The sequence below is a fragment of the Pagrus pagrus genome (assembly GCF_965226575.1).
Source record: "Pagrus pagrus genome assembly, chromosome: 17".
Lineage (NCBI taxonomy): Eukaryota > Metazoa > Chordata > Actinopteri > Spariformes > Sparidae > Pagrus > Pagrus pagrus.
In genome coordinates, this window is record NC_140201.1 from 12,265,004 (window position 1) to 12,287,670 (window position 22,667).

Sequence of the window (22,667 nt, forward strand, 5' to 3'; positions counted from 1 at the left end):
ATTGGTATATGTCAGAGCATCACTTACTCATCTTTTATAACAACTGCCCCCGCTAATAAATCTATGTAACATTCCTTTACAATAAAGGTATTCAGAAAATGTTTAAACTCGTTTTGTGTTTGTTTGTGTGTGTCTCATTCTCTCTCTCCGTCTCTCTGTCTCTCCACAGGTGGGGAGTGTGGTGTCATTTCAGTGCCAGCCAGGTCATTTGATTCAGGGCTCTTCCTCCAGAACCTGCCAGCCTGATCTGACTTGGAGCGGAACGCAGCCTGAGTGCATACGTAGGGAAACCTATTTCCTCGTTAACATAAACGCCCATACATGCTCTGTCTGACAGACTCTAAGTCCATTGTCCCTTCTCCACCCTCCAGCACATGCATGTAAGCAGCCAGAGAGCCCACTTCATGTGGACGTGGTGGGGATGGATCTGCCTGGTTTTGGCTACACCTTGGTGTACAGCTGTCAGCATGGCTTCTTCCTGGCGGGGGGTTCTGAACACAGAGTCTGCAAGAGTGACGGCACTTGGACAGGAAAGATGCCGATATGTCGAGGTAAAAAGAAAATCCCTTTACTGTGTTCGAAATGTTATATTTTTGTATCTATATCTTGAATTTGATTGAAGGTTTGAAATGAAGTATGAGTGAACAAGCAGAAGTGTTGTCTTGCTCAAGGACACTTTGTCAGCACACATACCTGGCCATCTGGAGTAGGGTGAGATTTCCTGGTGGGCTGGTCGCTGGTCTGGCAGCACTGATAAAAAAAGATAATACGATATCCCATGGTGTTTCATACTTCATTAGATCGGCCAGGCCAGGTCCTTACAGTGGAGGTTATGAATTCACCACATGTCCTGAGTCAATTCTTCTTTTCCGAAACAACTTTCCTGCATACACGGATCTAACGGTGACTGACTGAGCGTGTCCTCTTTGTTACCAGAATGTGTGTGCAGTGTCATGTTTGCTTACGTAAAATCCCAGCCTAAATAAAATAGAAACTAAAATGTATCTTGGGTTGTGGATGTGGGATGACAGTTTGGTATAAATTTCCATTCCTTTGTTTTTTATTTCTTGTTTTGTTTTATTCCAGTCCACCATTGCCTTCTTGTAGGAAGTGTGACCTTCTGACCCTTTACCTGACTTTGTATCACTGCACTCACCATTAAGGAGTACTTGAAGGAGTGGTTTGTAAGAAAAGCCCAGAATTTTAGTTTAAAATGTAAAAAAAATAAATTTACATTATCAACAGGGCGTCAAGACACAACAATGTTCACATTAGGTCAAAGACATCTATGTATTGTTTTGCAGAGATGTCTACTAAAGTTAGCATGCTAACCAGCTAGCCCACATTAAAGATGTAAAAGTGGTGAGTTTGGTTGGTTTGTTTTGGTCGCAATTCGAGTAAGGTGCAGCTTCATGCCTCTGGTTTGCCTGCCAGCCCTGTCTTCTCGTCCCTAAAGCTGCTGTAAATCACCTCTGTACTGTATTCCCTGTCTTCAAACTGGCACTTGTTGGTCTCAGAGGCTGATTTCAGTCGCATTCTGGCGTCTAGCAGTCTGGCGTCAACTAAGTTGACTGCCCCTGTCATCCAAGGTTGGGTTGTGGGCAGACTTCAATCAGCTAATAGGGCCCTTGCTAACAGCAGCTAGGGGGTTATGCTACCCCCTCTTATAGTTTCGGAGGTACCTTCGAATTCTGTCCAATTTTTTTTTACAAATTACACTTTTAAGCTGCATCAATACTTTCAAAAACATCTCACCATAATGCCTTTGTAGTAGTTGTTCCAGAGCTTTTGGTCGTATCACACATCTACATCAGCGGATGGAGTTTGCCCAGCTGCAATGCAATTACATGTCAAATTTCCACTTTACTGAGAACTTTAAGGACTTCATGTCCACGTTAGTTTAAAAGTTGAGATTGAAAGCACCACCCTGACCTTGGAAACAGTTGTAGGCAAAACAGTCTCACCACAAAGTCCATTTAGTTGCAGTTCTGCAGCCTTTGCTTATATCACAGAAACTTCCATCAATAGTAAAAAGTAATAGTACAAATTCCAAACTGTAGATTCCCCACCATGCACGAGTATTGCCAATTGCTGTATTTTTCTGAACGTTAAAATGCTGAGGATGTGAGCCTACCTTTGTGCAAAGAAAAACTGCAAGCGTCAACTTGGTAGAAGTCATTCCAACAAGGCTGGCACCCTTTTGCCCTGCAGTTGTCTTTAAATTTGGAGCACTCTCTGATCCAATTTGAGATCCTAGGACAAATAGCCTCTCTCTTGCTTGCCTTTACTTGTTGGCAACAATGGCTGCATCTTGAAGTGATGATAGAAGCTGTTCTGAATGGTCAAATCCAAAGTGTCTCAAGGCCACTTTTAAAAGGATATTACATGCACCACTATTATTGGTCACAAACTCAATTTGCATCGCCTCTCTTACAAATAACCACTAAAGAGGTTTATTTTGGGTGGCTCTGTTCAACACAGTTCTCACTCATTATACGCATGTGTGACTAATAATGGCCAGCACTGCATTCTAATTTGGTAATAAAATAAACCCGCCCAGAGTGAGCAGCAAAACATTTGAATATCTTTTCATACTGTGACCCTACAGCTCTGCTCTTGTGTGTTAATAGGACAATAATTATCCCCCTCTGTCTGTCTTGTGTCTGTAGCCGGAGAGAAGAAGAAACCTGTGAAGCCAGCAACAGGAACTCCCAGTCCCAAACTTAATGGTCAGTTCTCTCACAGTTGTTTCTATTCCAGACTAGTACAGTCCTGTCACTCCTCGTCCATTATTGATTCTTCTCATCTACTGTATTTTGGTCCAGTTTGGTTTGTTTTTCGTCCACTCTACTTTTATGAATTCTGCAGTGCGCCTTTGCACTCTGCTCTGCTCCGAAGTGTTGTTCTTCGTGTGTTCTTGTCGATTTTATTGTACTGTCTTGCTTTCCATCGTAAATAATTTATTTTTCCTCTCTGCACATAGAAAGGTAAATTAACCACTGTGATGTTCTGTTTCTCTGTTCTGCTGTTTGTTCAGTTGTCTATTTTTTTTTTCCAGACCCGCTCTGTTGTGATGAGTCCTATTCTATTAGAAGTTAATAACCCTCAATGACCACAACCATTCTCATAGCATGAAGTGGCCCTTCAAATCTAAGATTCTGCTTTAAGCCAGACGTTATATCTTACTATATGTAATACCAGTCAGCCATGTGAAAATCACTTTGATGTTTATTTGATTAAAGGGCACCAGAGATTATATGATAATATGTAAGAGTTTTAGTTGAAAACATTAAAAACTAAACTAAAATGTTATGTATGAATAACAGTTCTGACATTATGACATGAAAGCATCAAGCATTTAAGATGAGTCAGATGTACTCATCATGAACAAAGACAGTTAAATCATATGTGAGCTAGTGCGTGATGGAGAGGTTTTCTACCTGGAGGTTGTTGTGAACAAACATTGTGATTGGGTCAGTTCTGGTCTTTTCTATTCTAATCCTGTTTTAATAACTTCTGTTCTTTTCTTTAGTTCCAGATGATGTCTTTGCTCCTAACTACATATGGAAAGGTTCTTATAATTACCGTGGGAGGAAGCAGCCAATGACACTGAGCATCACCAGCTTCAACTCCACAACGGGGAGAGTCAACGTTTCCCTTAGCAACAGCAACATGGACCTGCTCCTATCAGGCATGTTTTTTTTATGGATAATTATAGCTATATGTACTAATTACCTAATCATGTAATAAGTACATATGACTTTACAGGACATGTCGTACTGTATGCCATGAATACACTGCAGCACGTCATGATGTTGTATTGATCCCTTGGTATTACACTCAATAAACACCGAGCCGTTCTTTTTCAATTATGATTTTTTATTATTTCCATCACAGATATCGATAAAGGCAGCACAGTGCATTTAACAGATATTCATAAAGAGAACAAACAAACCCTGCTAAGCCCCCCAAAACACCAAAACACCAACTCTTACCATCCATCAAGACTTTTACGATGAATCATTCGTGCTGTTTTCTAATAGTGTCTTTCATTACATTCCTACAGCTACAATCCTTCTTTTTCATGATATTACTGTACATCCCCCTCACACTCACACAACACGCACACATATTCTCACACAGACCTCCCAGGGTCCTACAACAGCGTCAGCAGGGGGTTAAGACCCTATTAAAACACAAATCCTGTTGAAGCTTGAATTGGTTCCTGGAGTATCAAAGAGCACAAACACCATATCACAAAACCATGCAGCTATCAGACTTTTAACATGCATCTTGTGGCTTAAAGGAGCAGCTTTAGATCAATAACAGCTAAAGCTACACTCACACAGGCACCCAAAGGCCAGAGCCCAGTTGCATAAACACCTGATTGATTTTCTTCTTAAGATTTTTCTTAAAATGTCAAGTTTTCCTTACCTCAGCACTGCGCTTAATGGAGTAGTTCAACATTTTGGGAAATAGACATATTTTCTCTCTTTGTGAGAGTGAAATGAGAAGACGACCTCAATCTTGGGTCAGTGCATTGCGTACAAAGCTGGAGTCAAGAAATGTTCAATGTAGCTTTCAGAAAGAGAAAAGCCATTAGGAAATAGCTATCCTGGCTGCACTTAAAGCTGTATCTTGTTCGTTTAACATGACCAGAAAAGTAGAATTGAAAGATTTGTGATATTAAGGAGAGTTACAGTAGATATTTGAACTATTTCTTGACTTGACACATGCAGTCAAAGTCCTGCTATCTCCCACTTCCTTCTTTAATCTCTGTGATTTCCAATTGTACATGACAGATCTGTATTCTGATGTGTTTCGCTCTGTTATTTTATAAACCTGTTGTTTATTCTGTCTACTGCAGGAGTTTATAAGGCTGCTGAGGCCAGGCTGTTACTGCTGATGTACCAGGTCAACTACGTGAACCAGGGAAACCAGCTCAAAGATTCAGCCATCTCTCCAGCCAAAATCATAGAGGACTCTTGGACCATGGATGGATTTGTAAGTCTCACTGGACACGGATCAGTTAGCTTAATTAGATTCAGTTAAGCTTATTAATAAAGAACGGTTTGCACAGAATGTCACGGAATGAATGCTTCTCCTTGTAGTTAATCAAAGATACAAGACAAACAGTTTTAGTGCACTAACCTCTTGTTGTAAAGGCATTTTATGACAGTGTTGTTCATTTTGAAAGACACATAGAGGTCAGACAGAGTGAGACATTTCACTGCTCTGTATTTGGCAAAATATAAAGGCAGAGTTAATAATGCATTTGTAGAGAATACAACCGAGGACTCTAAATGCTTTGGTCATCTGCTCACGAATTAGCTTATTCTTGACATTTATACTCTTCTTGAAGGACCTGCAGAGTGAAAAACATGCTAATAACCTACAGTATAACAGCATTAACACTAACCACAGACTATATTCATCATCTGGAAATGCATTTGTGACAATTTGTCCAAATCTAATGGTAGCTGTCAGTCAAGTAATCCTACTGTCTAGGGAATTGCAGACCCCAAAAGATATGCTTTTTGATATATCTCACAGTTACTTTATTCTATCATTCCAGGTTTTTATGATCAGTTTGTCCCCAATAACTTCACATCCTTGTTTTCTGTTTTTTGCTTTAATAAGTGCTTTTTTAAAGATGCAAATGTGTGTTGGTCCTTGGAGACCCCAGTAGAAAGCAGCCTTTTCCTCCTGTTTAATAGCTAGAAAAGTTCATATAGAGGTCATGTTTGCTTTGGGTCCTAATTCAGTGCATCACACACTATCTGTCAGTAATATGAAGGAGACAGACACAGATGCATTAGATGTAGATTAACGAGTGTTGTTCAAATGACTGTGGGTTTATTTCAATTATTTTCTATTCTATGTTGGCAGCAGGTAGCGATTATCCTGGTGATACGCTGTTGGATGCCATGTTGACACAAACACAAAATGTAGCCAAGCTTTTCCCTTCTTCTATTATTATGTTTCTCATGTTTTCTTCCTTTTCTTTGTCCTTGTTTCCTCTCTAGGTATCAGCAGAGCCTGATGGCTCTAGTTACGTATTCCAGGGTTTCATTCAGGGAAAAGACTACGGACAGTTTGGACTGCAGAGGCTGGGTAATTCTCTCTTTGGCTTCGTCTTACTTTTGTAAATCAGTCTGGATTATAAATGATAATTAGATAATTCTGATGATCTGCTTTCAAGATCCTCACTAATGGAGAAAGCTATCAGGGAGCTTCTCTTTGCTGGCAGCAGTGACCTTACTGCTCATGCTGAGTCAGCCTTGCAGTGGATATTACCAGCACCCCTGCTACAGATATCACACATATTGTACAGTACTGCTACGAATACCAATATAAAGTAGAGCTAATGCAGAACCACTTTTCAAAAACTGAAAAAAGTTTCTTTCGATAACAACATTGCAGTTTTGATCAGATTAAAGCACTAACTCTCTTTATTATGTCGACAATAACAATGCGATTCCTCGTTCAGGTCTGAATATGTCAGAGAGTCAGAACTCGCCGCCTCCTCAGCTTGGTACCAACAGCAGTTCTGTGGCTATCGCTATTCTGGTGCCTTTCTTCGCTCTAATATTCACCGGCTTTGGCTTCTATCTCTACAAACAAAGGTATGTACTGTACTAGAAAAACCTAAATGCATCCATTTTAAGAAGGGTTGTACGGAATGTTTCACATTTCAAAGATGTGCTTTTAATGTCTGTCATCATATTTCATGACATCATCACCCTAAAACATGTTTAAATCTTAAAAGCAGGAGAGCAAACCCTCTTTTGACTAGCCTGCATTGAAACAAATGTAGATTGAAGACGAATATTTTTTTTTAGATAAAAACATGTTGTGAATTTTGGATTTGATTACATCTATCATTATTCAGCACATTTTGACTCACTTAAGACACATTTGGATCACACGAGTCAGAAACAATCCTATGCACCTCCACTGGAATAAGGATATTGTGTTAAAATGTTACTTAAAAGTAAAAGTCACCCATATGAATACTACTTGAGTAAAAGTCTATATACGTAGACTTTGTACAATGTGAAATTGTACTTAAATACTGTAAATTCACTTGGTTACATTCCATCACTGAATTTAAGTGTAGCCTAACGTTTATCTGCAACTGTACAGAAATAACAGTTTTTAGCAGAATGAGTCGACAGGCGGAAAGAGGCTTCAAAACTCTTCGGTGCAGCGCTACATTTAAGTGTTAGCTTTCAGCTGAAGACAATAATACATCCCAGTCACTTCATTGCCACTTCACCTCTGATTTTCAATATTGTCATACAAAACATAGAGAGGCATTGTTAACATTTAATGATTCATCATCTGATTGATGGAAACAGTACCTGCCTCAGTAGAGACACTCGACTCATTGTCTATTGAAAATTGAGCCGCAAAACTCTTCTGTTTAGGAAGTGTTAAATTGGATTTCTCAGAGATATGATTTAAGCACAACTGACTGGTGTTTGCATTGTTAACAGATGCAAATAACTTCTGTTCTGCTGTTAATATCTCCCGCCTAAAAAGAAAAGGCTTGCAGAGGGAATTAGTTTTGGATGGGCTGATTAGAATCTCACTAGGCTCCCTAAAAAGCACAACGCTCTGTTTAATCCTTCTTAAAGCTTGTTTACTATGCCTCTACTCCCAAGACTGATTTCACTATTGTTCACTGGCTACCCAATTAAGTTAATGTTACTAGATAATAATAATTATATCACTCTAATGGTGTATTTATACTTTCTTTTTCACAGAACCACACCAAAAACACAGTACACAGGCTGCTCAGTCCATGAAAACAACAACGGCCAGGCTGCCTTTGAGAACCCCATGTACAACACCAACGCCAAGGCTGTGGAGGGGAAGGCTGTTAGATTCGATCCCAATCTAAATACTGTCTGCACCATGGTCTGAGGATTGATTATCCTCGCTTGAACTTAATGACTCAGATATCCAATGGGACCACAATTGGTACGAGGCTGTGGAGAGGGAAGCAGTACGCTTCGACTCAAACCTCAACGTCGTCAGCAACATGGTCTTATTCATTGATTCAAAGGACCTTCAGTCCCGGTTCAGAAACCTAATCTCCCCGAGCGGTGGAAACCAAAACCCAGGGTTTGGTTCCTCTCACTGATCCACAAATGAAATTTACACAAACACAAAATGTCGGATGCAACTCGGCCGGTTGTAAACTCACAGTGAGATGTGATATCTTGTGAAAGAAAAAGGAGGCGACCCGAGAACTACGCCGGCTATTATTCGTCTCTAACCCCAAGACTCAGCTGGCCGTGGATAGTTTATAATTTGATTCTAAACCAGAAGCAGCCGTTATATCCAACCTCTTATTTAACTCCACTCACCGTCTCTAGTACCAGTAGTAACAATTAAGCCATGACCTGCTTGTCTGATTCCATGACATGTCACCACGACCCAACGTCGAATTTTGTATTTCACACAGAGCATCGAAGAGAAGGACCCACTCTCAGCTCTGTGACTTGGAGAGAGAGAGAGTGAGCACATTATCAGTGCTCTGGCCATGGAGATGAACTGCACTACAAAAATGGGTTGATTTCATTTGTACCATGTTGTCTCCAACTGTACTGAACAAATCCTCACAGTGAGGAAGCAAAATGGCCACAGATGGCAACGTGTGGCATGAAGAGGATGTCACAAAAAGACACTGTGAGGTAAAGAAACCTGTTTCTAAGTATCTGGGTTCAAATCTGACAGTAGAAGACACTGTCACCAGCAGACCGACTGACTAGTCGTGAATGGGAGCCTATTTCTACAAACGACCTCGGAATACAAGACAGGACAACCTCGTCTCTCCACAACAAGCAGAGGCTGGTGTTACTAGTCTCTTGTCTTTTTCTATTAAAACGGAATCTAAAATGGCTAACGCTAGCAGACAGTAGCAGAAGTTGCTTTTAAAAGAGACCAAACTCTTAAGCAAAGGATGAGGGCAGCCCTGGAGACAGAGCTATAATCCTAACTGAACTGGGATTAGAGCAAAGCAAAACTAAAAGGAGTCTAAAGGGGCGCCAGCACTAAGAGAACAGATGAGAGGAGACGGACTCATCGAACGGATAAACTGCTACTTCCCGTCCAATGGATAAGAGAGGAGGAGGCAACCCCTAACTGAACTGGAAGTAGAGTGAGGGAGTCATCAAGAGAAAAGATGAGAGCTTAAATATCCTAACACAAGCCAATCAGAGCCTGTCTAACCTGAAATCAACTACTGAGAGAGGTCAGCCTTCCCTCTCCATGATGTATCAGATCAGACGGAATATGGCCGTGAGGAAAGATGCTCCTGATCCTGTGAATTCAAATGGATTCTGATGAGACAGACGCTGAGCGGACACAGAGGACTCTGATGGACTTACAAAGAAAAAGACTTTGTGAAACAGAGAAAGCTCTGGCACTAAAGCACATTTTACAGGAACACTACCTGTCGAACCCAGAGGAGAGAAGGACTAACGCAGGGACAGATAGACAGGTTAGAGGCAAACTGACAGGATGAGTGACAGACAGGAAAGATGACAGGTGCACACACTATCAAAAATCTGGAGAGACAGGAAGACAGAGAGCAGACAGATGGTATTAAGACCAACACTTAGACACACAAGGAGCTAGACAGGTTCAAGAGAGACAAGCAGGGTCTTAAGACTGTTGCAGCCCATCGTCCACTGTCTCCACTCCACAGACAGATAGGCTTAAACACAGATTAACAGGCTTACAGACAGACAGGAGACACAGACAGACATACACTGATAGACAGGCTAAAAGAAAGACAAACAGGGTTGTAGCCCTACGATTGTGGACTCAGCTCCACTGTAATTCTGCACTCTGCGAGTGCTTATCTTCTTTCTTTGTTATTGCTGCAGAATCTTCTGATCTGTAAATCTATTGCATATATATTCGGGAGCATTCACCACCTATATTTTTGTGCTATATATTTACCACAGGGGAGGGGCTGAAGGGGAAAGACGGACTATAGCAGAGTTTTTAGAAAAAGAAAAGAAATAAATATCCGGATAAAAGATATTACAAGTATGTGCTGTTCACAGAAGTCACAAACAGTATCTTTCGGTTGCTTTGTAACATGGAATTGGTTTATTTTAATTTCTTGTGTAACGTGACGTTCCTCTCACCATCACTGTCCTTCCCACTGAGGCAATCATGAGTGTCAGTGGTATCGTTGTTGTCATTATTGTCGAGATGATGCAAGGTTTGCCAGCAACAATCATGATCTTCAAACTTAATGTTTCGTCAAACGTTTATCGCAGATGGCAGATTATCTGAACCATTAATGCATGGAGTTTTTGTTACAGCTCCCATTTGATTTGCCCCACTCGCTAGAGCTGTCTGCCACCACAAACACATGCATACATAACCTTCATAATGGTCACCATTGTGACACAAACATTTTAATGATCTGCTGGAAAAGCAGCACTATTTTCGACCCTAACTGGTGATATGATGCCACAGAGATTTGCACATCAAAACTAATGTTGTTTTTGTAGCTACAGTTCAGGAAATGTCTACAAACTCAGTTGAGGAAAGCAACCCACATGTTTGATGACACATGGCCAAACAAATCTACCCCTGACTCTGGTTGAAGTTTCAAATGTCTCTCATGAGGACAAGGTAAAGGAAGAAATATAGAAAACAAATATATATGAATAATAATGATAATGATAATGGTGATAATTGCTGGTAAACTGCCCAACATGTACGTCAATCATATGTACAAGATGTTTCGACCCATGTAGAACATTTGTGTTGTACATTGACATGCCAAGTCATGTTTGTATTTTTATACATTGAGGAATCAAAGTAAAAAAGGATGAATTTGATTTTGGAGGAGCTGCTTTTAGGATGTTTTCAGTGGGTTTGTTTGTGATCAAATCTGGTCATAATTTCGTCAAAAAAAAGGTCTCAACTGATCATCACCACAAGTACATCTCTAGGTTGTTTCTCCCTGTGTTAAAGATGTGTTTGGTCCCTCAAATCAATACTGAAACATCTAAAATGACATGAATTCACATTTGGGGTTCTTCTTTTAAAATGTAATCTGCCCTTGTGCTGATGTCCACATCAGTTGTCAAGCTGCGTACAACATTTACAAGCCCTTGGTTTTTGATTTTGAAAAGAATTTGTACTACGTTTGGCACTTCCTAGTAACGTATGCACACTATTTTAATGACAGTGTTTTGCGTGTGTACATCACATTGCAAAGGCTAAACAGCCTAGAATGTCATTTCTTTCAAAGTCACTGAAGCTTTAAGATGGACCGACCATTTGGGAGAAGATTTCAAAATTAAAATGTATTCAATTGAGTAAATTCCAACACATAACCGAGGCCATTGAGATTTAATATCCCTTCCCTATTGCTCATTTCATAAAAAGTATAGCCTTATGATCTCAGCTCAGTGTTCCTTGGCTGGTTTTCAGATCTGATCTGCCACCTATCACATTACATTTTGTACAGCTGGCAACCTTCACTGTATTTAGCCCCTGTAAGCCTGTAATTGGAGGCTGTTGTTGCACATGTTGTTGGCCTTGAACTACTGCTGAGAGAAGAGAAGATTTTTGTGTGAAACCATGCTAAACATCCATATAGTCGTGTCATATAATAAGGGTTGGGCCTGAAAATGCACCATATACCGTACCTATATTAATTGGTCCCCACATGAATACAGGAATACATGTATCAAAGAGCATGAATCACTGTCTTTCAGCTTTGGTGTCGGTGAAAAAAAGAAATACGTGTTTGGTTTTGAAGAGCCTGGCTTAAAGGTTTTAAACTGAATTCAGTGAGTCTGGATCCCACACATGATGAATACAGTTGGTTTTAATGACTCTGGGTGTCAGGGTGAGCGAAAACTTCTACTCTGTTTCCAGAACCCCTGCTGTCTTAACCACAGACACCGAGAGCAACCAGCTGACAGAAAACTCCTTTTAAAGTCATTATTGATTTAAAAGCAACAGTAGCTGCGGCTTCTTGATTTATCAATGCTGCGACTGTCCCGCTCTGCATCGCTTTGGTGACATTGTTTCTTATTACCGTTTGGATTGATTGTTGCTGCTGTCGTCGTCGTCGTTGCTGTTGTTGTTGTTTTTTCGGTATGGATCTGACACAGTGCCTACCAAAAACCATGGGACCCTCCCTGTCATTTACACACACACACACACACACACACACACACGATCACATACACGCAAACACGCATATACACATACAAAAAACACACACCTGCTCCAGCCCCTCCCTCCCTCCCTTCATCAGAAATCATTTTTTTCTAAGCTTCAGTCTATTTTGCCACAAGCTTTTCCTACTGACTGACCGCAATAAGACCCATGTGATTTGAAAGACTTAAAGCTGTTCCTGCCTGGGGACATTGGAAATATTCACCATTTGAAAAAAAAAAGATGAAATATAGAATAAAAAAGTGTTTTGTACAGAAATATATTTTTATGATGAAATTATTTGTAAAATGTATGAATCTATTATGTAAATTTTCAATGCAATGTAAGATTAAAAAAGGCTAATTGCTTTTGTAAAAAAAAATGTGTCTTCCTTTGCTTTTGTTCACTTTTAATTGTGTTTCTGTAAACTGATATATTGTAATTACTTTAACTGTTTTGTACCAAACAAACAAATCACCTGAACATACTGTAATTTGTGAGGGATATACACAATGATTTTACAGAATAGAAATACTGTAAGTGCTGTATCGTAGGCTTCAGAACTGAAGAAACTTGGATGAGAAGTGAAACGTCTTCAAGAAACTGAAACACATCCAGTTACCTACAATACAGCATTTAGAATTACCATGACCTGAATGACTGAGAACCTTCAACAGAATAGAAAGATGTTACGTCTCTTAATTGTAAAGATGTAGAATTTAAAAGAGACCTACCTATTATGCTTTTTTGTTTTTCTTTCCCTTTTGTTCAGTGTTTTATATACATTATGTTCTTGTGCATGTAAAAGATCTTGAAATATAAAAAGGTCAAAGTCAACCAACAGAAGCTCCTCTCTCCCACAGAGAACACTGCTCCTGAAACGCCTCATTAGTAGTCGTACCTTAAATTCTGTGACTTTGTGACATCATACTGTGTCACCGTGTCACACATTTGCATTTTTATACAATTATGCTGTTCTGGTGTTGCTAGCAGTGCTGCTCAAGGCATGTGTTGGCTGACCAATCAGAGCAGACTGGGTATTCGGGGGTCTCTTAAAGAGACAGGAGCTAAAACAGAGCGTTTCCGACAGAAGGGGAATACAGTGATAGAGTACTGAACAGTATTAGAAAACTGTTTTTTTATGAGCATTAAATCATGTAAACATATTCTAGTAATAACCCAGAACAAAATTATAAACCTGAAAATGAGCATAATGTCTGCTTTAAAAGTTCCTTTTGGCACAATTGGAAAAAGTCAGGGAATGCCTTACAGGGGAATACTGCAGGCACAAAGTGTGTAGCAATACAATCTAGCTACCTCACCTTGAAATGAACTCCCTAAACTTCTTCCATTCATTCACATCGGAAATCTTATCACTGGGATTGCAACATTATTTTTGCCGCTGCACCTGTGATTGCCGGTCTGACTTTCTGCGACAAAGGCAGGTAATAGGAAAGCAGAACGCAGAGTTTTAATGTAGAACCGATATTACAAGCCCGGAGATTTTTTTAATCTTGTGCCTGCTGTTTGTCAAGCTTTCAAGGCAAATCCATCATGGAAAGAATTATGCTCACCAAATTATATATATATATATATATATATATATATATATATATATATATATACACATATATATATATAATGTTGGTCTGACATTGAACTTGTCGTACTGTAGGAATCAAACAGAGCAGGTCGACCTTTACAAGGTCCTGAACAACCCCAAAACAAGCATCACTTTTGCAAAAAAAAAGATGATTGATGACAAGTCAATAATATTCTGACCATTTAGCCTCATGGTTTTAGATGGCAACAAAAAGCTATATTTCTCATTTCCTCTTACTAAAACATCAGATTTAATGACTTGCTTATATCTGAAGCAACATCACTGACTGGATATACAGGTCCTTGATTACCACCAATAATGTTTACCGATGCATAATGCAGATTTTAATGAGTGTAAACATCAGAATGCACATCTTAAAATGCACTTAATGTGTCCCATTTTCATAAAACACAACATGAGAGTTACAATTTAAATGAAAAGTGCTTATGACTTAGATCTGTTTACAATGATGCAAATGTTCTGAGCCTACCTGATAGATCCCTTCATAATACAGCAGGTTAGACAGGCAATGCATAAAATTGCAATAAATTAATCCGGCACTAGCATATTTTTAAAAAACATTAAGTGAGCCAGGGGCTGTTCTTGTTTTTTCTCGAAAATATACTAATGCTTTACCCTCTTTAGCTAACAAGCTGGTCCAATACCTGTCAGCTTTTCTCTCCCACCTTTAAAGAAAACCCTACTCTTGTGCATGCATGCATAATTTCCTGTGTGTTCCTGTGCGTACAGTATTTGCATTCTGGGGAGGAAGGAGAGATCCAAGCAATTAATTCTAACTCACTCCAGAACAGAAGTTAAGTAAATGGCTGCAAAATGCCAGCAGAGAAAAGTATCACAAAATGCATTTTTGTGTGATATTGCTGAGAGTTGACGCTGGTCGTGGTGGCATTTGAGAAGGCCAAGCAGCCAAATGTTTCTTCACAAAATAGATTAGGATCAACAAGGGAACCAGACAAGTGAGGTCACATTCAGATAAACTGTGAATAAATTAGGTTTGTGTATCATTACCATGGTAGATCTGGACCTTCTATAATGAGGAACAACTTTCAATAAGTGGAGCCCTTTACTACCTTTACTGACCCCTGTTGGAGGCCAGTAGGAATTGCATCAACACTGACCTTTCTGCTACACAGTCATACCCTGTGAGAGCTCTGTGTGGACACAGTTTCCCAATGTGGATACAGGTGACCAAACTCAAGGTTCAGTGGAGACACCTGTTGAGAGGAGGTATAATAATGTCTATACAATAATAATCACATAATAAAACTAAAGCCCACAATAAACCCCAATAACCCAATTTTAAAGGCTAGAATTACTTCTGAGCTACTGTTTGTTGTTTGATGGTCATTATGGTGCAACATTTCCCCCCCAAACGCTGTAATTTAGAACTGTATCTCCAAATCCTGGGCTGTAAAGACAGATTGATACAACACGGCCTATTGTTTCTGACTGTGAAAACATCAATTGAGAAAACTTTCCCAGCACATAGTCCATGTGTGTCAATTTTGATCATATCACAGCATCTTCGTTACAAGATAAACATAAACATCTGCAGATGACTATGATCAAAACTTCTAGAGCAGCCACTAAAGGCAATGGGAGCAAAGTGCCACAATATAATGACGCATGCTCATTTTGAACAATGACAAAATTAGATTAGATTAACTTTTTTTGGTCTGGCTAAGTGGACATTTTACTGTTGTGTCTCCCAAACTACAACATACAGTAATTACATAGATTTACACACACTACACATAGTACAACATACTGTGTTATATATTACTTTGGTCAAAGGGAAGGTCACCCATACCAATAGTACTTGACTAAAAGTCTTAAAGTCTCTGATATTGTGCAAAATGTAGCTACTCAAGTGTCAAAAGGAAATAAATGTACTTAAATATCAAAAGTACAAGTACATTTTGATTTAAAGCAAATTATAGACAATAACTAGCGACTAAAGTAGTCAATTGTATTTGATTAAAAAGTAGGCAGACAATATTTGACTTCTAAATGAAGTATAGGCCTTTAAAGTAGCAGAAAATGGAAGTACACAAAATTGTACTTAAGCACTGTACTTCAGTAAATATACTTAATTACATTCCAGTTATTATGGGTTAAATGTATTTGTCCAAGGCAAATAAAGTTTGAGTTATCAGGAACCACAAGTGGTGGGATACTGAAAGACACAAAATGGCGGCCACAGGGATGTTAGTTGCTCCTGCAGAGCCTGAGCCCGCTGCCACAATGACCTCAAATCTGACTGACACTGATGACACTTCACAGAAAGTTTGCAGCCGCTTCGAGATGGGTGGAGCTCTTTCTCAGGTGGACTCCTCGTGAAAATGGTGAGTCTTTTGACGTTTTTAGTTTAGTTGCTGTTGGCTTAAGTTTTGGACATGTTTTTTGTCTACCTGGCTCAGTTAGTTAGTTAGTTAGTTAAGCTAGTTACCCGGTGCCACTGTTTCAGCTAGCTAACTTAGCTAACCTTGAGTTTGATCACCTGTATCCACATTGTGAAACTAACTTAGCTAGCTGACAGGTGTACTGCTTGATTTCTTATCCGTTTTAGCCACGTTTTCTGCTGTAACTTAATGTCTCTGTCTTTTATTTTACTTTTCTTCCTTTGACCTATGAAGACAGCACATGGTTAAGTCCAGTCTCTTTTCAGTTTTTCAGAAATGTCCACATTCATCTCCAGATATCATATGAAGCTGTAGTTGATGTAACTTGTGTGACCTTTATCAGTGGGGGATTGTAAAAAAGTAAGACTAGAAATGCATTGAATGTCATAATTTAGTTTAAATGTTAGAAAAGGAAGTCAATTTTCAGACATTTTGCCCTTACAAAAGTGGACTCTTCTGTAGAATGACCCTAAAAGGACCTGGTCAACGTCTTATATTACGTTTTATCATGTGTTACCCTACTTCAAGTTCAGTTAAGTATAAGCAGCATTTTAACGTTGCTGGTTGAGATGGTGCAAATGGTAATTTAACTCTTTGGTAGTTTAATCAGTGGTGTTGCATCATATCTATATAAAAAGGTGTGGTGTATTTTCATGTGTATACACAGTGCCATGCCTGCACACCCATAGTGCACACACACAGGTGTTTTCACTTATGTTGTCTAATTGGCCTTGTGCTTGATTGACAACCTCATACTGATTTTGTTTGTTGTACTTGCTGTGAGGCAGCTCACGCTGTTATCAGTCTTTGTTTATCATCGTCACATTAAACCCAGCAATGATCCACCTAACTTACACCTGACTGGAGGATTGGTCCAATTAGCTAGGGTGATTGGAAACACCTGCGTGGGTGTGCAATTACCTAGAAACTATATCTGTCAAGTAAATTAAGTGGATTAAAAAGTGCAATGTTGCCCTCTGAAGTGTGATGGAACAGAAGTAAAAAGTACAAGTAATACAAGTAATATCTGTATTTCAGAATTGTACTTGAATAAATGTACTTAGTTACTTTCCACCACTACTGAAAAGTTACAATCCCAAATATTGCTGCTATTGACAAGGCGAAGGACATGGCTAAGAGATGTGCAAATTAATTATTGTTTTATTTGTTAATAAAAGAACATTCAGGTCACTAAATACAGTAAGACTGTTGCTATATTATCAGACAGCGTGATATGAGATGTTAGTTTCAGATTAAGGTTGTCAGCAAGCACCACCAGCAGCAAGTATTTACAGCCATTTTAAAGATTTAAATTAAAAACACAGAAACTTAAATGCTGCCAGTCTTGACACACCTACATAGAGCTTTTACTGAGTTGATGACATTGAACTTACACTGACAGGCAAGCTTACAGTGAGAGGGTAAGATAGGCGGAGGCTCATGAAAAAAATGAAAACACACAGACACACACACAAGTATTCTGTAGAAAGTAACCCTGATGTTAGGGACAGGTAGAGCTGTTGGTTTTCTTCGAATAACTGGAATAATTCTAAAGAATTTTGAGACTTGTTGAGTGATTACAGAGCAGAGAATGTGTTGTGTGTCTAGTATGTGTGTTTCTTGTCTCTTAAAGGACTTTTAATCCTCTGTTGAGTGGTCTTAAGAGTATTTCCTTGCTTCTTTATGTCTAATCTTTAGACGAGCACTATGACAGTGAGCGATGCCTGTAAAGTAATTTAGTTTCAGTGATATGTTGAACCCTATTGTTGTTTCTAATTTTTCTTACCTGGAGGTAGGTGGAAGTACAACTTAACTTGTGTATTTTATTTGTTGGTCAGTAGTGATATCTATTAGAGATAGAATTGGTAGTTGATCAGCTGATATGTGAGGTGTGCTATTTGCGGTTGCTTTTTGCCTGATATTTTCTTATATGGCCACTAGATGGCAGCATCTGACCTCTGTAAATTCTACTTGAGCAATTCAGTCTGCCTCATGCATGTGTTGGCAGCATGATACTTTACATTAATGGGTCTGAGAGGAGGATGATGCAAAATAACATTTAGTCTTAGTGTGGTTATGCCAGAGTCTTCATCTTTCTGTCCAACTGGAGCAATGTGACTTAATTTTATCGGTTCTCTGTAAGATTAGAAACATCTTTGAAAGTTTAGTGAAACAAAGGAAATGTACACAAGACAACAAAAAGAATCTTATAGTACTTATACTTTAGGTGTTTGACATAGGCATTTTGTTTGGCCTTAGTCCACTGTACAGTATGTGATCAATTGATGTCATGTTGTTTCTGTCTAACAGAGAAATATGTAGCTCTTTGAGGTATAATTTGTCTAAAGTTTATTGACTCCTACTCATTAATACTTGATTGATATAATTCTCTCATTTTAGATTCAGTCCAGTGCTTGCTTCGCTGAACACAATTTACTGTCTATAATCCCTCCATTGTTAACCATAACACATTTGATTGCATTGGCTTGTAGAGATCAGTAGATGGCGCCAGTAAACTTCTGAACTACTTTGCTTATGTTGCACTGTGCAGCTCTGAAGTTTTAGCATTGGTGTTCAGCAACCAGAAGTTTGTCTTTTAGATGTTGGTTGAATTGTAAATACAGCCATTATCCAAAAATTATATATATATAGATATATATATATATTTTTTTTTATCCAGCATGTCCCAACAAAATTGAATGAATGGCTGAATGAAGAGCAAACAATAACAAGAGTTTTTTTTTTTAGAGGATCAGGAGACAAGCTCGCAAGGGAGAAGCCACATTATGTCAGGTTTTTTTAAGGGAAATGACAAAAAATAAAGTAAACATTCAAGAATAAACATGTTTTATTATAGGTTTCATTAATTTAACTCTCCCATTCAGACATTCCTGTGTCAGTAAAGCATGCAGCCATTTTCCCCCATTAAATACAAATGCTGAGTTTCACCAGACTAGAAAACAATAGATCATTGATGCACCAGTGTAGCATTCCATGGTATAATATGAGCATTTGCATTTGATTTTTGTTGGCCATATGTTGTCAGTAGATGGAGCTTGATGACCTGTGATACTTGAGATTCCTGTACCTGAGTCAAAAGCACAAAATAACAGCAGATAGCGTTGCTTAACTTTATTGCCTGGCTTTAGGAAGAAGCACACTTTATTTGGAGGAACATTGTTTCACAGTCAGAAGGAATGATGAGAGAAGAGAAGCCAACAGTTTAGAGTTGGCTTCATTCTTGTATGAATTTTTATACAGTTTTCATTCTTTCTGCAAATTTTCATCAAAATAGAATTTACACAGAGAAAGCAGTTTGGTTAATCAGTGTCTGCTATCAAGAATTGACTTTTTCACTTAGTTTGAAACCTTCTCGATTCTAAGCTCTCCGGTCGTGACAGCGAGGGGACAAAGAAGAACATTCAGCCCGCTGTGTGTTAGTCAAACTGGGACAAGCTGAGGCTGCAGGCTCCGTGGGAAAAGATAATGATGCAGTGAAGCTCCTCGAGAAGTCCTTTCGTGTATTAAGCCCTTGTGTAGCCATGGGAGGACAGTGTGTCGAGAGGGTAATTGCAACAAAGACAAAGACAGAGGTCATAATTTGTCCCCACTGCTACACTAATGGAGAGAAAAGGTGGTTGGGGATCAGGTTAACAGATTTAAAAGAACGTGGATGATGTTTTATGGAGGATAGAGCTGTTTTTGTTTTGGTTTTAGCATTTTGTTGAAAAAGAAAATTTTACCTAAAATTATTAATACTTTTTTGTAACCTACTGAAAGTAGTAAATGCAATATTCTTTAGTTTTTAACATTTCAAAATAAAAGTAAAATAAATACAGCTTGGAAATTCTGTTTTGAGAATGCGTCACTTGAGCATTCACTTCTACACCACAATGTGCTCCTGTCATTGGCTTTGAAATATTGTGTGTGCCTAACATATGAAACATACAGTCAAACAAAAATATGACAGTAAAACACGTTTTTCTTCTTCCACTGTTGCATTGTCTCTCATCTCTTCTTGTAATCAGGTAAAGAGCCTCTGTGCTTTTTTTGCCCATTGTTCCTGTATTTTCTCCTGCGATACCCTGAAATCTCACCATTCCTCTTTGTGCTTTCTTTCTCTCACAAATGGTGTAAAAACTGGATTAAAAAAATACATACATGTCATCACAAACGTAGACATCCCCCCCCCCCCAAAAATCGATGTAAATTACTGATGTTAACAGGATGTTAACACAACTTATAGCCCTTAGTTGTTATTTTGGATATTCAAAAAAATATATACTGTAACTGACCAAAGCTTTTTTAGTTTAATCCCTTTGAAGCATTCAAATCCAAACTTTCATGCCAGTATAGTTTAAATGATCATCACTTTTCATTCCTTTGCAAACCATAACATTTTTTTCCAGGGGTATTTTATTATCCTCTCATTTGAAACCCGAGCTTCTCAACTGTTTCTTCCGATCACCCAGCTCTCTGCAGTCTTCCTCCTGTGACAGAAAGCTTTCCCAGATTTCTCCAGCTTTCTGTCTTCGACCGCTCTCAAATCAATCTGGGATTAGGCTTGATTACATGGCTAGCCCTTTGGGACGCTTTATTTCAATGAATTAGTTGAGTGAATGAACAGAACTGCAACAGAACGGTATTTTGTACCAGCCACATAAATTATGCATAATCTGTGGATATCAACCAGCCTTGATCATCTTTTTTATGCTTTGCATTCAGAGTGAGAGAAATTGTTAATTGCCAGCCTTGTCACATATAATCGTGGCTGTGTTTGATGTACAATAGGGATGCAGACTATATGTTGGTTATTTATTTATGTAGTGATGGAGATGCTGTGTGTGATGAAATGAAGACCTAGATAAAATGTTTGTGTGGTGTTTTATGTTTTACACTGCATGGTTATTGCTAGAATCACGGCAAGATGAACAAATAAGAAAATTCATTGATAGCAAAGAAACCAGGGACTTTTCTCTCATATTAATAATAGTCCGGGCCGTATATATGTATTTTATGTATTTATCTTTCTTCTGTTTCAATCTCTTTCTCTGCCACATCATGCGCACAGCTCAGGTGATGTTTCAGTGGTGTTATATTAAAAAGAAAATGTTTAGCAGTAGTAGAAAAGCTGTACCCTTCATTCCTGAAATCTTTCACACTTTCAGATGGATTTGAGGGGCTTTGCATTGAGTAATTGGCAGTGTTAATATGTTCTGATTCAAGCTGACCACACAGATAGTGTTCATGACGGTGAGGAAGGTGCAAATACAGCTTCATAGCTGGACAGTTAATAGCTGGGGACGGCACAAGAGCAGTTATACAAACACACATTTTTTCCCAGATGGAAATAATTTCGCGCAGAGCATAATTAAATTCACACGCATTCCTGAGTTATTATTAAAAGTGTACGGATGTTGAGATATGATTGACAGAGATGCATAAATCTGTGATCAGCATGCCCCAAGTATCAAGTGAATCCGGAGGCTTGAAATATTTAAAAATGCAAATTGCATGCAACAATTTGCATATGGCAGTATTTAAAACCAGTGTCCTTGCCTAAAGAGGGGTTTGTAGTAGACAAAGAGAGGGATTATGGGTGGACACCCACCCGTGTTTTGATAGCAGCAACATTGGTCAAGTCAGATTTCTGTAAACAATAGGCTGCTCAAGAGGCTTGATGGTGTATTTAGTCAAACATGTACAGTGCCTTGAAGTGCTGTGACTAAATGTAAATTATCCTCTGGCTTAGAGGCATTCACAATAATAATATAATCCTCATCGTTTTTGCCCTTGAAATGTGAAAAGTCAAGGATACAAGAAACTTATATTGTGTTTGAGATTCTTAACCAAATTTATATGTACTGTTTTTGCCTGTTCTGGCCAAAACCATAGATAGATAGATAGATGGATGGATGGATGGATGGATGGATGGATGGATGGATAGATAGATACTTCTCATCAACAGAGGTAATCGATTAGCATCGCATGCTCAGCCATGTCCTACAGAGAGGGGCTACAATGTTAGATTAAATGCCGGCCAGATCCTCATCAGGGAAAAAAATCAATGGTTGTTGTTGAGGGCGAATAGTGTCCGAGGGGGGTGGGGGATGGAGGATTGTAGAGTCACTTTACATGGTGTGTCCTGGGCTGTTTGCACTGTGGCGCCTGCTTGTATTGACCTGGATAGGAAGCCTGGGTAAGGAGGAGCGAGAGAGAGAGAGAATTTGTCACCATAGTTCTCCTTCACTCCCGAGTCCCCGTTCACTCGCACTGACTTTGAATTTCTAATTATGATGGTACAACTCTTAACTCGAGCAAAGGCACTGCAAAGAAGGTAGTGGAATACATAAAGGTGCAAATTTTCACACTGCATCTCAACCTCACTTCAAATTTACAGTCAAATTTATGTGGGAATCTAGAAAACCAGACTTTAA

At 38.9% G+C, this 22,667-nt stretch overlaps 2 protein-coding genes across 5 annotated transcripts in view; both read left to right on the forward strand.

Annotated features, from left to right (window-relative positions):
- The window catches only part of csmd3b (CUB and Sushi multiple domains 3b), a 341,165-nt gene extending 330,294 nt beyond the window's left edge, over positions 1-10,871 (forward strand). For all 4 annotated transcript variants that reach the window (XM_084380344.1, XM_084380345.1, XM_084380346.1 and 1 more), the window contains exons 65-72: positions 170-281; positions 372-551; positions 2,670-2,729; positions 3,533-3,691; positions 4,868-5,004; positions 6,027-6,114; positions 6,491-6,626; positions 7,770-10,871. In XM_084380344.1, coding sequence (XP_084236470.1) covers positions 170-281; positions 372-551; positions 2,670-2,729; positions 3,533-3,691; positions 4,868-5,004; positions 6,027-6,114; positions 6,491-6,626; positions 7,770-7,929 — 1,032 coding nt within the window. In that variant the 3' untranslated portion in view covers positions 7,930-10,871. The remainder of the gene's footprint in view (positions 1-169; positions 282-371; positions 552-2,669; positions 2,730-3,532; positions 3,692-4,867; positions 5,005-6,026; positions 6,115-6,490; positions 6,627-7,769) is intronic.
- A 5,237-nt stretch (positions 10,872-16,108) lies between these two features.
- Positions 16,109-22,667, forward strand: part of tshz1 (teashirt zinc finger homeobox 1) — a 154,761-nt gene continuing 148,202 nt past the window's right edge. Inside the window, exon 1 of the mRNA XM_084380363.1 lies at positions 16,109-16,173. The gene's annotated coding sequence lies outside the window, so the exon portion shown is untranslated. The remainder of the gene's footprint in view (positions 16,174-22,667) is intronic.